At 37.0% G+C, this 14,939-nt stretch overlaps 2 protein-coding genes across 2 annotated transcripts; both read left to right on the top strand.

The window, feature by feature from the left end:
- The first annotated feature begins 1,285 nt into the window (after positions 1 to 1,285).
- LOC102228794 (zinc finger and SCAN domain-containing protein 22-like) lies at positions 1,286 to 5,594 on the top strand. The gene is made up of 3 exons (XM_014476053.2): positions 1,286 to 1,592; positions 3,202 to 4,057; positions 4,654 to 5,594. Exons 1-3 carry the CDS (start codon positions 1,518 to 1,520, stop codon positions 4,827 to 4,829), a joined length of 1,107 nt encoding a protein of 368 aa, XP_014331539.1. The 5' UTR covers positions 1,286 to 1,517; the 3' UTR covers positions 4,830 to 5,594.
- Positions 5,595 to 10,992: 5,398 nt separating this feature from the next.
- On the top strand, positions 10,993 to 13,380 carry LOC102229057. The gene is made up of 2 exons (XM_005797288.3): positions 10,993 to 11,098; positions 11,788 to 13,380. Exon 2 carries the CDS (start codon positions 11,820 to 11,822, stop codon positions 12,927 to 12,929), a length of 1,110 nt encoding a protein of 369 aa, XP_005797345.2. The 5' UTR covers positions 10,993 to 11,098; positions 11,788 to 11,819; the 3' UTR covers positions 12,930 to 13,380.
- The last annotated feature ends 1,559 nt before the right edge of the window (positions 13,381 to 14,939 follow it).

Here is a 14,939-nt window from a genome sequence, read left to right as displayed (position 1 = left end):
TTACTAAGTTTGTATAGTGTGACAACTTCTTCATAGTGTCATATTTCTGAAACAATACAGGTGTTTTTACTACCCTTCAAACAATTCAACAATTCAATTCAAGCAGGCAGATGTTATATATATCCCAGAATGCTTGCTGGAGAACTTTATGAATCAAACAAACTTCATGTTTAAGGCCATTCGACTTTAATTATGAATGTCTGCTGTAATCATCATTCAGATGGAAAGAGAGTCTTTATCAGTGGCCGGCTCGTCATCACAGATCAGCAGCGGCCTTTATCTGTGAGTAGGCAGCAGGCTGCCTTCAACCCGTTTCCACAGATAAACAGCAGCGAGGATATAATCACCTTCCATGCAGGTCTTCTCAGAAGCTGCACGTCCGCACCAGGAATATACGGACAGGTCTGCGTAAATAACTGGGCTACGCTTTCCATAAGAAAACTTTCCAGAGAGGACTTAAAACTTTAAAATACATTTAGAAATATTTTTGTTTCTATGTTTTCTGTATTTCTATTTTCTCTTATATGTGACATATTTACTTATCAAATTAGCAAGCTTTTCCAAAGATACGCCAACAGAAAAGTGTTTTTTTTATTTCTTCATAATAACTTGAAATTAATATTTTACATATAGTTACACATTCCTGAAATATACCCATGAAGTCTGTACTCTGTGGCACAACAAAGATTTATTAAAAGGTTTCCGAGCTTTGGGAAATTATCTAAAGATCACTACTTATAGGATAAAGCTAAACTCAAGAGAAAGAATAAGGAAATTAAAGAAGTGGGTCAATTTTATAAACTCAGAGGGTCTTTCTTCCTTCCGTTCTTTCTTTCTTCCTTTCTTTCTTTTTTTCAGTTGTTTCCTACTTGATTTCTGCCTTTTTCTGTAAAATATGTTCTCCAATTATTCATTTTTAGGTATTTACCTTTTTTATGCCAGATATATGGATTCATTCAAGTGTTTCAACTAAAAATTATATATAAAATATCTGAGTGTCCACATATAAATTAGAAGTTTTTTTTTGTGATAATAATAAGTATTGCAATAATTTCTTCAAATATTCTGCAAATTGTTAAATTGATGTATTTTATTTAAAATAGAAAAAAAAAAAAACAATTGTCAATAGTTCAATTGAATAGTTTTTGGCTCTAAATTCTCCAGAACAAGAAGACAGAGAGTTGAGCAATGGAAAGGGTAAAGTAATTCACTCATGTCTCCTCCTCCTCCTCCTTCTAACGGTCCAGAGCTACATGAAAAAGAGAGATTTGAAGTTGGACTACCAGCTGACAGAGACAGACAAGACAGGAGAGATAATGATGAGCACTAAGGAGACTTTACTTCTCTGAGGCCCTCGGGCTCTGAGGCGACTAGAACTTTAGAAAGTTTAGAAATTTTAGAAAGTGAGGGGAAAGTAGTCATGAGAAATTTTGCAAATTTTTAAAAAACTTTGTTAGAATTATAATCACTGTTAGTATTTTAATTTATTTTCCTGCAATCTCTCACCAAAGAGATTGATGGCTGCTACTCAGGCTACGCTCCCTTCCTTTAGCTCATTCTCCGGTCTTTCTCACTCCACTGACAACATGAAAGTGAGTATGGCAATGTCTGTATGTTTTATTTCTGCACGTTGGCAAGACAACAACATAAAAAGAGCTTTAAAGATGCACGTTGGGGGAGAGGATTGTAGCTGGAGTTAAAACAATATCTAAGAAAAATGGAAAGGTTAGATTGTAAAATTAGATTTTTTTTTTCTGTGCAGTTGGTAACATAGTTAATATATATTTTTCTGATAGGGTTTTCTAAAATGTTCTGAAATTGCATAAGGTTACAGTATTGCTTGTGATTATATCAGTAAAAAAACCAAAACTTTTTCTGATCTTATTGGAAAGTGTTTTGTATTTAGATGATATTTTACTGAGGCTGGTTTTTGAAACTTTCACTTTAGATCCAGCTTTAAACAACATGAATGTGCTCAGAGCCAGACCAAGGTACATGCAAACCAACCTGCTACTTAGGGTTTCCAGAGCAGCAGAGCCCTTATAAAACTCCTTCAGTTCTCGCTCAGTATATGAAAGCTGTTCTCAAAATAGGAAATGATAGAATTTTTTTTGTTTTTATTCATTTAAATCAATATCATGCCAACATGTTAAAAAAAAAAGTGACAGATGTGCTGTGTTTGAACAGAAACAGGAAAAATGTCATAGTTATGTTGGTGGAGTCATAACTGAGCGTAATCACAATTACTCATCATGTGTCTGAGCTGCGCTCACATTTTTCTGTTTGCAGATGAGTCATTCAGCCACTGCAGCCGCACATTTTAGTGCAGTTTATTCATTACAAAGAAGTGTATAATTATTAACAATGCACTGGTATAATTATCAGTTGTTTGTGGGTTTGTCTTTGTGCCATACCCTTTCTGTTTCCTTTTAGTAATTACATGATCTCTGAAGATAATAGGATGCATTGTATTTTATTTCGGGGTATCAGAATAAGGGAGCTGAGTACAAATACATACCATAAGTTTCAGATTATCATAAAAGAAAAAAAAAAGGTTCTCCAGCAACTGTTGTTTTGTACTAGTTTAATTGTCTTAAAACTTTTTTGATTCATCTATGGACAAGTTAAAAATGAGTGAAAAACAAATAAAATTAACATCAGTCTGTCACGTAAAATCTCAATAAATAAAAAAAAGAAAACACTTTTAGTCTGTAATGTGAGAAAATGTGAAAAAGATGGATAGTATTAATAATAATACTGCTACTACTAAAAGTTATTATTATTATTATAATTTAATGATTGTGTCCCATAGATACAAAGTTTGTTACACAAAAGACCCAAAAAGAAATAACTGTAGCAGAATTGCCACATATTTATAAGATAAAAATAAATTAACAACACAAGCTGATAAACATGACTGTCATGCTCTCAGGTTAAGGGAATGATTGTTTGTTCATTCTAAGACATGTTGAGTTAGTGTTACATGCAAACAACTAAGAAGGGTTTTCCTGGTTTTTCTGACAGGCTGCCAAATTTTACTTAGTATACTATATATATATACAGTATAGTTACTATACTCATTAACTATATGACAGATCCTGAAAGTGTATAATTGTGTACATTTTCAATACAGTTTTGGATGTTTGTGGAATGCAAAATCAGAAGGTAGGAGTCATCTTATGATCATACCTCTTGATCTAGGTGTGGAAGTCCAGCGATGGCGCTCTCCCTCTGGACTCTCCGATCAACAAACTTTCACCAGACAGCTCTGAGCAGGTCCAGGTCAACCAGCAGATGACGGAGGAGCTCCTGGATGACGACAGCCAGACATCGCTGGATCTTGAGTTTCTGCTGTCTGAGTGGAGCAAAAATTCTCCTGATTTCAACGCTCCTTTAGACGGTCAACAACTGGCACAACCCGACCCACACCTGACGTACCAAGAGGTGGGCATGTTCAAGGAGCAGACAGGGCAGGGGGGTGTGCAGATGGGCAACAGTGGGGTCATGGCTGAGCTCATGTCTCCTGCTGAAACCACATCAGCGCAGCCAGAGATCTACCACCATGATTACACCAGCAACCAGCCGGATCGACGCGTATTCCCTAACGTACAAAATATCAATCAGTTTGACATCCCACAAGGAGGCAGTGGAGACAGACACAGCAGAGGAAGTCACACTAAGTTCACTTCCTGGGACTTTAACCACTACTACACCCAGCAGCATCACCCACTGCGCACCATGCCAGACAGCAGGTTCATCCAGCCACAGGTCATGACCCCCAACCCTCGACCTTACAGCTACGTGCCTCATTTTAGTCTCAACTCCAGTTTTCTTGGTGACTACTCCCACTCCCACAGTCAGGCCACGATGCATTTGGCCAATCACCAGCAGCCCATCATGATCAGGCCACATTTGCCCCCTGGTGGAGTGGAAGAGAAGCGTGTGAGGAGGCCCACGGTGAAAAAAAGACCTGCCATCCACAGCTGTGAGTATGCCGGCTGCACCAAGACCTACACCAAGAGCTCGCACCTCAAGGCCCACCTCCGGACCCACACAGGTAATCAAAGGAACAACCACAAGGAAAGACACTCAAATTACAACCAGAATGGGTATCTAATGTGGAAAGCCACAATTCAATAAATAAGGTGCTGAGTTAATGATTACATGTGATCATTTACAAAAACGGGAACTACACTAAATATGTCAAGTCATTTCAAGTTTATTTGTATAGCACATTTCAGCAGTCAAACAGTTCGAAGTCAGTGCATTTATGTAATTACTTTGACGTTTTAGGAATTTATAAAATGCACAAATACATAATTAAATGTTCAACTGAATAATTAAAAACTGAACTCATTGTATTTTAAAAGCCTTGTGCTTTTAAATGTCGTTGTCCCGCATTGTTGTCCAAAAGTACAACAATGTTCCAAATACATCATAGAATAATGTTAGTAATAAATATATTACTAAATAAAAGAAAATGTATTCATTTTCATATATATGAAATATATATATATGCATTATAATGTATATAATGCATCTTTGAAAATGCATTTTTAACTAAAAACTAAGGCATTTTATTTGATGATTGTTTTTGTAACTGAATTATGGCCCTTTTGGACCTCCGTAGAAACCGCTATGTGAATTTTACAGGAGAGAAGCCTTACAGCTGTCCATGGGAAGGCTGCAGCTGGAAGTTCGCCCGCTCCGATGAACTGACGCGTCACTACCGGAAGCACACGGGCCAGAAGCCGTATGAGTGCATGCTGTGTCACAGGGCCTTCTCCCGCTCGGACCACCTGGCCCTTCACATGAAGAGACATGTCTGACCACTCAAAACCTCACATCGAGGTCTTCACTCATTTTACTGATAACCACCGTTTAAACAGCCATTCTCAGGTAATTACTTCCTGAAAAAGCAGTACTTTTCATTTAACATATGTTTCTGTTGGTGTGTTTGCTTTGTACCACACATGTTCTCACTTTAAGGACCTGCAACAGCTCTCCTGTTTCTAAGACTGAACACCAACTCTACATGTTAGACCAACATCATTTGTCCTAAATGAAAATGAAATGAAAAGACAAAACAAAAAGCAAAGCAGGATTTGTTTATTAGCCACTTATAAAAAGTGAACTTGGAACTTTTAAACCCTGCAAAATTTAAACGAGGACAAATGAAAGCCTGTTAAACCAACACTGTATATACTATACGCATGTAGATAGCTAAACACTAACAGACCATCAGGAAAAAGAAAACAAAGTAAACATTGAATATTAAAGAAAAAGAGTTGATATCTTCTGAAGTCTGTCAGTTGTATTATGCAAAAGCACCATAAACTGCTGTTGGTTGTCGTAATGAATCATAGGTTGAGAATCAAATAATTTTCTTTTTTTTCTTCTCATTTAAAAAAAATTAAATATTTGATACTTTGAGCTCCTTATTATCAACTAGAAATGAGTATAATATTTATATTTATGATCTTTTATGTCAACAGAAGGTACTATGTTATTAGAAAATGTTATTTTTATTATCAAACAGAGGTTTTAAAGTTGTACACATATTGTTGCCATAAATCAAGAAATAAAGGCTCATTATGTTACATTTCAGAGTATGTTGAATTATTATTGGTTGTTGATCCCGCAGAAAATAATTGACTATGACTCTAGTAAAAAGATTTTTGAGAAGAAAAACTTTCAAAAAATTTAAATAAACAAATTGAAGTATCAGCTGCTTCCTGTAGGTGGCAGTCTTCTCATGCCATGTTAGTGACTGGTAGGTGAGTCTACTGTGTTTCTGGATGACAATCTGCTTATGTAACTGAGCACCCGCTGATTCATCCTGATTATGTCATGGTGGGAATCAACAGGATGTTGTGAAGCACGCTCTGTGCCAGTGTCACAAAATTTGGCACATACCGCGCGCATACAGTGAGGAATGACAGTGATGAAAGTTTCCATTTATCCAAATTTGCAGAACCCGCATACAGTTGTACAGAGCTTTAATCTGTGCAAAAGGAGGACTGGCTTTATGTGAAAAAAATTAATTAACACACCTGGAGATGTGCAAAAAGCTTTATATTTTAGCATAGGAGTATTTTATTACACTGAAAATGTTAGAAAAAAAAACACTTTTACTTCTCAGTGTGTTTTTCCGTGTTCAGAAGATGAATGTACTCAAATTGAAAGTAATATTTTTCTGAATATTTGAGTTTAAGATTATGTCTCTTCAATTAAAGAGTACTTTATTATTTTTTTTAAATTCTCATCAAGCAAAAATAATCGTAAATGTGTGTATGTGTGAATGCCCTTGGAGGAGCTGGGTCAAGTAGCTGGAGAGAGTGAAGACCGGGCCTCAGGCTGCTGCCTCTTCTTCCTCTGACGGACGGACAGACGGATGGATTAGTGGTGCATGTAGCACTCTGTCATCTTTCTAAAATAATGGCCTACGTTATTTATTTATATTTGCCAAAAGTGTCTCTTTTTTGTTGTTGTTTGCCTAAAACATCTTTTGGAAGAAACATGTGGTGCTTTTTATTGAAAAAATGACTTTTGTCAACAAATGACTATTAATTTAAGAAGGTGACGATATAACTTTTTCCCTTCAAGATCCTCTATATACGTTAAATGTCAACAATCTACCTGCTATTTATTTAGACCTAGTCAGGGACTGCACAACCAAGCTAGAGAAAAAAAAATTATTTATAAAAATGTCAAATATGTTTTAGATATCATAAGTTGGACCCAAAACAACGTTCAACGTAGTTCAACAAAGAAGGCATGAAGAAATCTTAAATAGTGGCTGATCAGGCTCAGACACTGTAAACATAAAATGATTTATACCAACAAAATGGTTTATACAAAAGATTAAACTAACAACACCGGTTAAGATAGTGCTAATTAGCAACATATAAAACAAAAAACCTTGTTGAGTCATATGAAAAGCTGAATAAATAATACCAAATACTGCCTCTTACGATCAGATAGTGGCGTTGCTCACCTAAATGGTTGTGGTATTTAAAGGGAACTGATGCAGCTGTGACTCTTGTCTGATCCAGCAGCATCTCCATGGTAACTAGCAACTCTGAAGCAAAGTCTAGCAGACTGACAAGGTTAACTAAATGTGTGCACTCTCAGTCAACTAAAAAGTTGGGTTAATGGAAAAAAAAAGGACAAAGATTTGATAAAAAATGCTAATTTAAAATGTCCAGTCATTAAAGTTGTTTGAACTTATTTTAAGAACAAAAATATACACAGTAAATAAAACTATATTTTTACTGTAAGTGAATTTCAGTCACTTGTCTGATGTGTGACTGAAACGTCAGTCACACATATATAACAGGAACTTATATATAATTTTTTTTTTTTTTTTTTTACAAAAAGTCATTAAGAAAACCAACTAGAGAAATCAAATGAGGAAAGAGGAATTAGAAATGGTTTGCTTTGATTTTTCCACAAAGGGTCGTTAAAATATTCTTGGAATCTGAAGGAATTTTGTTGTTAAAGGTTAAGCTTAAACAGGATAATCAGGATCTACGATCCCTTAATTGGCGCAGCATAAAGAACGACCATTCATCCATGTGTGATAAAAAGGGGGAAAGATTACTTTGGAGAACCTTAAACGATACTTTAAAAAGTACACTAACAAACATTATGTTGTACCAGCTTCCCTGGGCTTGGAGGGATCTTGGTCTGAAAAGAATAATAAGAAAATAGATGTAATGGGAAGAACACAAACTGGTCAAAAAGCACCTTTTCTCTCACAGTGCAGCATCCCTGATTGTTTTCACTGCAGCAATACAGTACTGTGCACCTCATGGCAACGCTCCAGTGATTGTGTAAAATTTGAGGCGCCTGCTTGGGGATTAGAGTAATAAAGCTGCTGCAGACACAGGCTGAGTGCGAGGGGATTGTGAGCTGATTTGAACCCCAGTGAACGTGGACAGAGTCAAACAAGGTCACCGCACCGCCGAGCTTCGAGGATGTAATGAAACTCCACCTGCAGGACGCGCCTTGCTCATGTTTATTCATAGTGTGCTTATGTAGCTGTCACAGCACTTTGGCTGAGTGAGATTTTTCTGAAAAGTGACAGAAAAAGAGACCTCACGGTCCTCGACCATTTTTATTTGGATAGTTTTCAGACGGCTTTTTGCACAAACTTTCTAAATCTCACCAAACATGGAGGTACAGCAATAAACTGAGTTATATTTCTAATTTGTCATAAAAAGTATTTTCTTTTTGTTGCTACATTGATTCACCCTTTATGCCACACCCATCTGGTGTTTTTATTGTCAAAAAGTCCTTTAGTTTACAAAACTCTGTTTGTTTACAATTTCGTTGGGAAGACAGAAGTGCTTTTCCTGGCATTTCTTCTAAACAAACATTTGCAAAAAGTGTTTTTATGTTAAATCTGTGTCAACTCAAGATGCTACACCTTGCTAGAGTTCTGCAACATTCTACAGGGTCTATTCTTTCCTTACCGTGAATAAATGGTTATGAGAAAAAAAAGACCAGGTTTAGTGAGGATGAGAAATGTTGGATTTAAAATGTTCATGTTGTGCTCTCAATCTCCCTGCATGGTGACAAGATGAATATGGGTGAAGTTTATTTTTTTAAGTTATTGTTCTGATGTTCAACAAGGTTATGTGAGTTGCTGTTTTGTTTTACCCATTTACATATATATAAGGAGCAGCTTGAGCAACATGTCCTCTTGTCTTTCCCATTTTGAATATTGGCAAAGGGAAATGGGACTCTATGTCACATCTTATTTATACCCCAGATAAATGGGTTGTCCAAGTTTAGTCATTTGAAAGTCCAGTATATTATTCAGCTTGAAAAATTTAATAGGAATATAAGGAATGCTTTGTCTCATTGGTTTTATAGGAATTGATAGGTGCTCTTGTAATTGTGCAAAAAGAATAAAAATCTAAATATTTCTCAAAGTTGGATTGTTTTTTTTTATTTTTTACCTCTGAATATATTCTGATGAAATTGAAGGTTGGATTTAACTCTTTTTTCTGTTGAAACTTTAGAAAACAGAAGATGGATTTAGTTAATATTTAGCTAACCTGTGAAATTTGTGTAATTTACTTTTTCCTTTTAATTGTTTTTGTTTGAATGTGAACATTTCTAATGAATTGTAAGGGTAGTAAAATAAACTGAGGGAACTGAAGGATAAATTTTTTTTTTACACATCTTTGCCAGGTGTCCCACGTATTCAGTGTGTGATGTGATTATAACTACAAAAATGATAATCCACTTAAGTTCTGGTGAGAGAACTTGTACTGAAACGTGTTCCCAGAAGCTTATTTATTTATCCTGCAGTGATTTTGCGTATCTGGCTTTCCCCCTTTGTGTCATGGTCATAGAGAAAGGATTACAGTTATTCAATTGCCAAGAGGATTTTCAAGAAGAAAAGGAGAAAAATATACATTAATGAGACTGACACAAAGAGCCTGAATGGGAACCACTTCCCTGTTTTGGGAGGAAGTGTCGTCGTCCAGCAGAGTGAACAATGCTGCTGTTGTCGTTCAACTCGTCTAGCCTCAGCTGAACTTCCAGCGCTGCACTGTCCTCAGATGCTCTTTCTTTGTGCATTACACAACAGCCCGCCTTTACGTTGAAGAGAAGGCGTTGAATCAGGCTGATTGATTCTCTGTATGGATTTGGTTATATTACTTACACTGTATTGTGCAGAACCACTGAGCCGTCTCTCAGTACCTCATAGCTTAGCTCCGCAAAGCAAAAAAGGTTCCTGCAGCATTGATTTTAATCTTTCTAGAAGACCTGCAAATGTTTTTCTTTTTGTATCTGAAGCTTTGTTTCTCATTTTCAAAACATGCCTGAAAGAAACAGCACTTTTTTTTATTATCTTGGTAGAATTAGGAAAATAAAAACAAATCTGGCTTTTTATTGTCAGCTGATAAAAGTACCTCCATATACATATGTAAAAAAGCTTAATTTCATATAATAAAATTTAGGAAGTCTTACTCCCTTGCAGTAAAACCTAAAGAATGATGATTATGATCATGTTTTGATTAAGTATCGCTTAATGTTTTTCAGGTTTTAAGATAAAGTCTTGTTGTTTTGTGCATGTTTATTTGAAAAAGTTTTTTTTCTCCTTTTATTTGCAATTCTATATATTTTACAATAATTTTGAGTGACAAATCCGCTCAACACATGCTATTTTCTGTCTGCTGAGCCATTTCAAGTAAATATGCAGTGAATTGTGCATTATTATCGCTGGATGTACCTTACCCTTTTCTAAAATATAGACAGTAAGTTTTCATTTAAGTGTATGTTGAAAAAAAAAATAATTTTATCAAATATTTCTTCTGCCTTATTTTGTTATTTTGCAATTGTCATTCATTTGTATTTTTTTATTTTAGTTTTTAAATTAGATATTATCATCAGTTACTTATTACTTATGTAGCATTTTTACCAAATAGTTTTCTACTCTTATTTGAGTAACTGCTTGAATAGCCACTTTTTACTGAAGTGTAACCTAAAATAAATTAAAGATGGTCTGATTATACTTATTTACTTCCTACGGGCTTATATAGTACCATCTTGCAACAACCAATTTAAATAAATGCCTTGAGGAATCAAAGCTTTACTCTTTGACCTCTGCTTATTAAAACAACCATAACATGAGAAAAACAGAAAACTAGAGTCAAATCCCACTGTTTTAAGTCAGTTTGTGAGTTGGAGAAATGCACTGATGGTGATTCACATAAAGTGACTTTCAACAACAAACAATAAAATAACATATTCCCCTTTTTAGCACATTTTCATGCGTAGTTGTTATCACATAGCAGCATAATTTCATAAGCATAATGCAGTCTTTTCTTTCTATGAATGCAGTTCATAGATGGTGGCAGTTCTCTTTTGGTCCAGCTGGCTTCCCGTCATGTAGAGGCGGAGGAGGAGTGGAGGGAAAAGGGAGGAGGTTATTCAGGGTGAGGATCCGACCCCAGACGAACCAGCAGCTGCCGCTGCTGGAGGAGGAGATGCCAGAGAGATGCAGGACTCTGAGGGGCTCAAACAGCCACACGACTTGCAAGGCTTCGGGTTTTCATCCTCATAAAGTTTTAGAGAAGAGGTAAGTCAGAGTTTCTCTTCTCTCTGTGTCACTGAGGGGGTTTTCCTTCTTATTTATCTGAAATGAAACAAAGTTTCTGATTTAAGGCAACATATTCAGTTGTGGGGAGAATTCAGGATTTTTATTGCCATACCTAATTGTGAATTTACACTAACTGATCGGGATGCTTATGAACTTTTTGTTATTATTTGAATTGGCACATAAAGTCTAAGGTTTACTTATGGCATGCTTTTACCTAATGCTCTTATCTAATATTTAACTTTTAATTTTTTTTTTTTTTTGCCTAATAGATGATGTTGTCAAGGACCAAAATGGCAAAAATAAATAACTATTTATAAACAAAATCCTTTAAATACAGCTGGAAGCACATATCTCATTAATTTAATATATGCTATGAATAACGATTTGATTTTTACTTTTTGCTTACTTAATTATTTATATCTATTCCACCAAAATGTATTAAATGTAATTTTTAAAGTACATGGTTATGTATTTTTTATGAGCTGTAGAATGGGAGACATGTTGAAATCAAGTTTTAATTAATAATTTATACAGTGTTTAATTATCTGTTTGATAAATTGACTCAATATATTTTCTATTTATTTAAAGTTTTATTTATTTGCTTGGTTGTGGCACCTTTGGCTCTCGCTGTAATTCTCACATCATGCATTTGTGTTTGTCGCCTCTAGGTGGAGCCCTAACCGAGCAGTCCAGTTTGAACATGGCAGCTCTGGGTCCTGTTTTTGACGTGATGCCCCCTCTGCCCCATGCAGAGTCTGTAGATCATGGACGACCAGGTTCTGGTTCTGGTTCTAGTTCTGAATCCTACGTTGAGAAAAATGTTTCCAACCTCAAAATGCAGACATACGAGCCCCGCTCCTTCGGACTGGAGTTTCAGGAGAGCCTTGCCAGTCCAGAGGAGATTGCTGCAGCAGGTTTCGATGAGAGTAACGGCGACGGTGTGCGTCGCAAGCGTGAGTTCACCCCCAGTGAGAGGAAAGACGAAAACTACTGGGACAAGAGAAGGAAAAACAACGAGGCGGCCAAGAGGTCCAGGGAGAAGAGGCGGGCAAACGACATGGTGCTAGAGCGCAGGGTCCTGGGTCTGCTGGAGGAGAACGCTCGCCTGAAGGCCGAGGTGTTGGCCCTCAAGTTTCACTTCGGGATGGTCAAGGACCCGTCTGATGTGTCCATCCTGCCATTGTCCACACCACCCAGTTTGACCCCCAGTAACACCGATGGCCTCTCATACTACAACACCCACCACACCCAGCCTGTGCAGGGTGTCTGGACAGAAACGTCTCCACAGACTGGCAGTAGAGACTCCAGCATCCGTCCATGTGTCCCACAGGCAGACAGCACTGGGTTTAATGATGACACACTGGATGAGTGGGTCAGGCCTCCACCAACACAGCATCCACGGGTGTGTGAGGCAGCGAGCGGGAGAGCAGACTCATCCGACGGTCTGAGGAACCTCCCACACAAGCTCCGGTTCAAAAGTCCACCCGACGGGAGGATGTCTTCATCACCTGATAGCAGACCTGCTGGCCCACCTGTAGCCATGGTGGAGCCGAACATCCAGGTAAAAACAGTCCCGCAGGTGGGATGGACTGGTCAGGCCGCGGTCCAGCCTCCTTATGGGTGTGAGCAGCAGCAGCAGGTCCGGGACTCGTCCTGTGGACTTGGTGACTCCTCGTTTCTTCAGAAGTCAAACAGGAAGCTCTCAGCAGGAGGAGATGTGAGTCTGAAGTCGCACATCAGCAGTTTGTCTCAGGAGGTGGCTCAGCTCAGGAGGCTCCTCTCCCAGCAGCTTCTCCATAAAATCCCTTAAAAAAGAAATTCAAGCCCAAACGTTGACAGAGATCTCATTCACTCAAACATTCAGCTTATAACTAATCTCCGCTAAAACGGCAACGTTTTTATAACCAATCTTTATTTCTATGTATGGATAAATCAGTGACAGTGACTTTTAAATTTTATTGGGTTAATATATTAGTAAGAAGACTGTGGGGAATGGGGAGCGCTTTAAGGAAATAAAGGATGTAACATTAATTCTCACTGTTTTGTACAATTTCAACCATATGGTTTGTTTGGCGGGATTTTTTTATTTTTATTTATAAAATTACTCGTGCTAAAGTTGTAATTAGTGTGATTAAAATGTTTTTTTTCAGTATTTTATTCTGTCTGTTGATCCACACAAGCACATAACCTGCTGGGTTTGACCAGGCCAGCTGCAAAACTGACTTCCTCTTATTTCATTTAAAGCTTTAATTGCTTGTAGAATCAAAAAAAAAAAAAAAAAAAAAAAAAATCTGACCTGATTTTAATAAGAAGAAAGGATAATTGTCAGAACCTGAACTGTTTTTGCCCTTTATATTGCTTTTATAAATCAATTCTGATTAAACATTTTTATTTTTGACAGAAAAAACCCTTAATGTCAAATTAAAAAATGAGTTCTTGAAAAGTGATGACAATTAAATAAAAATATGAAACATTAAATAAGTGATTGCATGAACATTCACCACCTTCAAGTCAGTATTTAGTAGATGCGCCTTCCGCAGCACACAGTCTGTGTGGACAGGTCTCCATCAGGCTGCATGCAGGCGCAGCAGTTTTCCTCCGCTCTTCCTGCTAAACTGTTCAACCTCTGCCAGCTCTTCTCCTCAGACACTCCATCCCCACATGGACTGTTTGTGGTGATGTGCAGTGTTTGGTGTCTGATATGTTCAGTGCTTTAGAGAAGGTTGTTTCCATCCCCCGACTTATATTTTCAGTAGCATTTTCTCTGATTTGCTTGGAGTGTTTTTTTTTTTTTTTGTCTGGCCAGCAATAATGATGAAACAGTGAATGAACCTTCCAGTATCAAGACACAGACGTCTTTATACTACAATCACTTAGGTGATCTCCATTTCTCCTATTTCACAGTAAGTGGAATACTAGCACCAACTGGCTGGACCTCTGTTGAATTTATGCAACGCCTTATTTTATGTAATATAATTTGTATTTAGTTGTCATTATTTTGTAGAAATCAGTTTTAACTTTGACGTTGAAGGCTTCTCCTTTTTTGTGTGGGTCAAGAAAGCCAAGTTTTATTGATTGAGATTGATTTGTAAAAGTAATAAAGAGGATAAAATACTGTAGATCCCCAGGGCGAATATTTTTATAGCCTAATTGATGGAATCATGAATCCTGAAGGAAAATGACTAGACAGCAGTTCATAACTTCCAGCTGAAGTGCACTTGTGTAATGCTGCAGGTCAGTAATAAGCACTGAAGGAAGACCGTCACTGGAAGGCTCAAAAAGGAAGGGTGTTGTATAGTAATAAATAAGCTAACAATAATAAACTTTATTTGAAAGGTACAATGTACAACTCAAACATAAATGTCACCAAGAGCATAAGCTAATTTGCATCTGGAGTCAAAGTCTAATCTTAAATTCATTACAGTCCAAGTGGTATGAATTCAAAACGGCCTTTCATGCTCCAAAATGCAACATAAGCATTTCTTTTAGTTTGATTAGTTGATGAATTGAAGGTCAACTTATTTCCATGACTCCAACCTCAGAGTAGACGGCTACTCCGATTCAAATTGTTAAACCTCGTTTGACTAACTTCACTTTGTTGTCATTGTTTTATTAACATTAAATATCAATCGATACGTCGAGCTTGAGAACTGAAAAGAAACATACATATTGGGAAGATGCATAAGATTTCTGAAAACTTTTACGTAGGTCTGACATTAATCATCTTCTTGGTGCTGTGGTGAGTGAGGCGCATACATGAAAGGTCGGGTGATGCAAATGTCAAAGTTTTATGAGTCCTCTCTGCCATATTTAGCAGCTT

This window comes from Xiphophorus maculatus, chromosome 5 (assembly GCF_002775205.1).
Source record: "Xiphophorus maculatus strain JP 163 A chromosome 5, X_maculatus-5.0-male, whole genome shotgun sequence".
NCBI classification, from domain to species: Eukaryota; Metazoa; Chordata; class Actinopteri; order Cyprinodontiformes; family Poeciliidae; genus Xiphophorus; species Xiphophorus maculatus.
Note: the sequence above shows the minus strand (reverse complement) of the source record. Positions and strands in the feature narration are given on the sequence as shown.

Coding starts and splice junctions, on each gene's coding strand:
- LOC102229057 (XM_005797288.3), top strand. CDS start 11,820: ATGGCAGCTCTGGGTCCTGTTTTTGACGTGATGCCCCCTCTGCCCCAT.
- LOC102228794 (XM_014476053.2), top strand. CDS start 1,518: ATGGCTGCTACTCAGGCTACGCTCCCTTCCTTTAGCTCATTCTCCGGT. Junction 1,593..3,201: donor ACTCCACTGACAACATGAAA/GTGAGTATGGCA, acceptor CTCTTGATCTAG/GTGTGGAAGTCCAGCGATGG. Junction 4,058..4,653: donor CCACCTCCGGACCCACACAG/GTAATCAAAGGA, acceptor TGAATTTTACAG/GAGAGAAGCCTTACAGCTGT.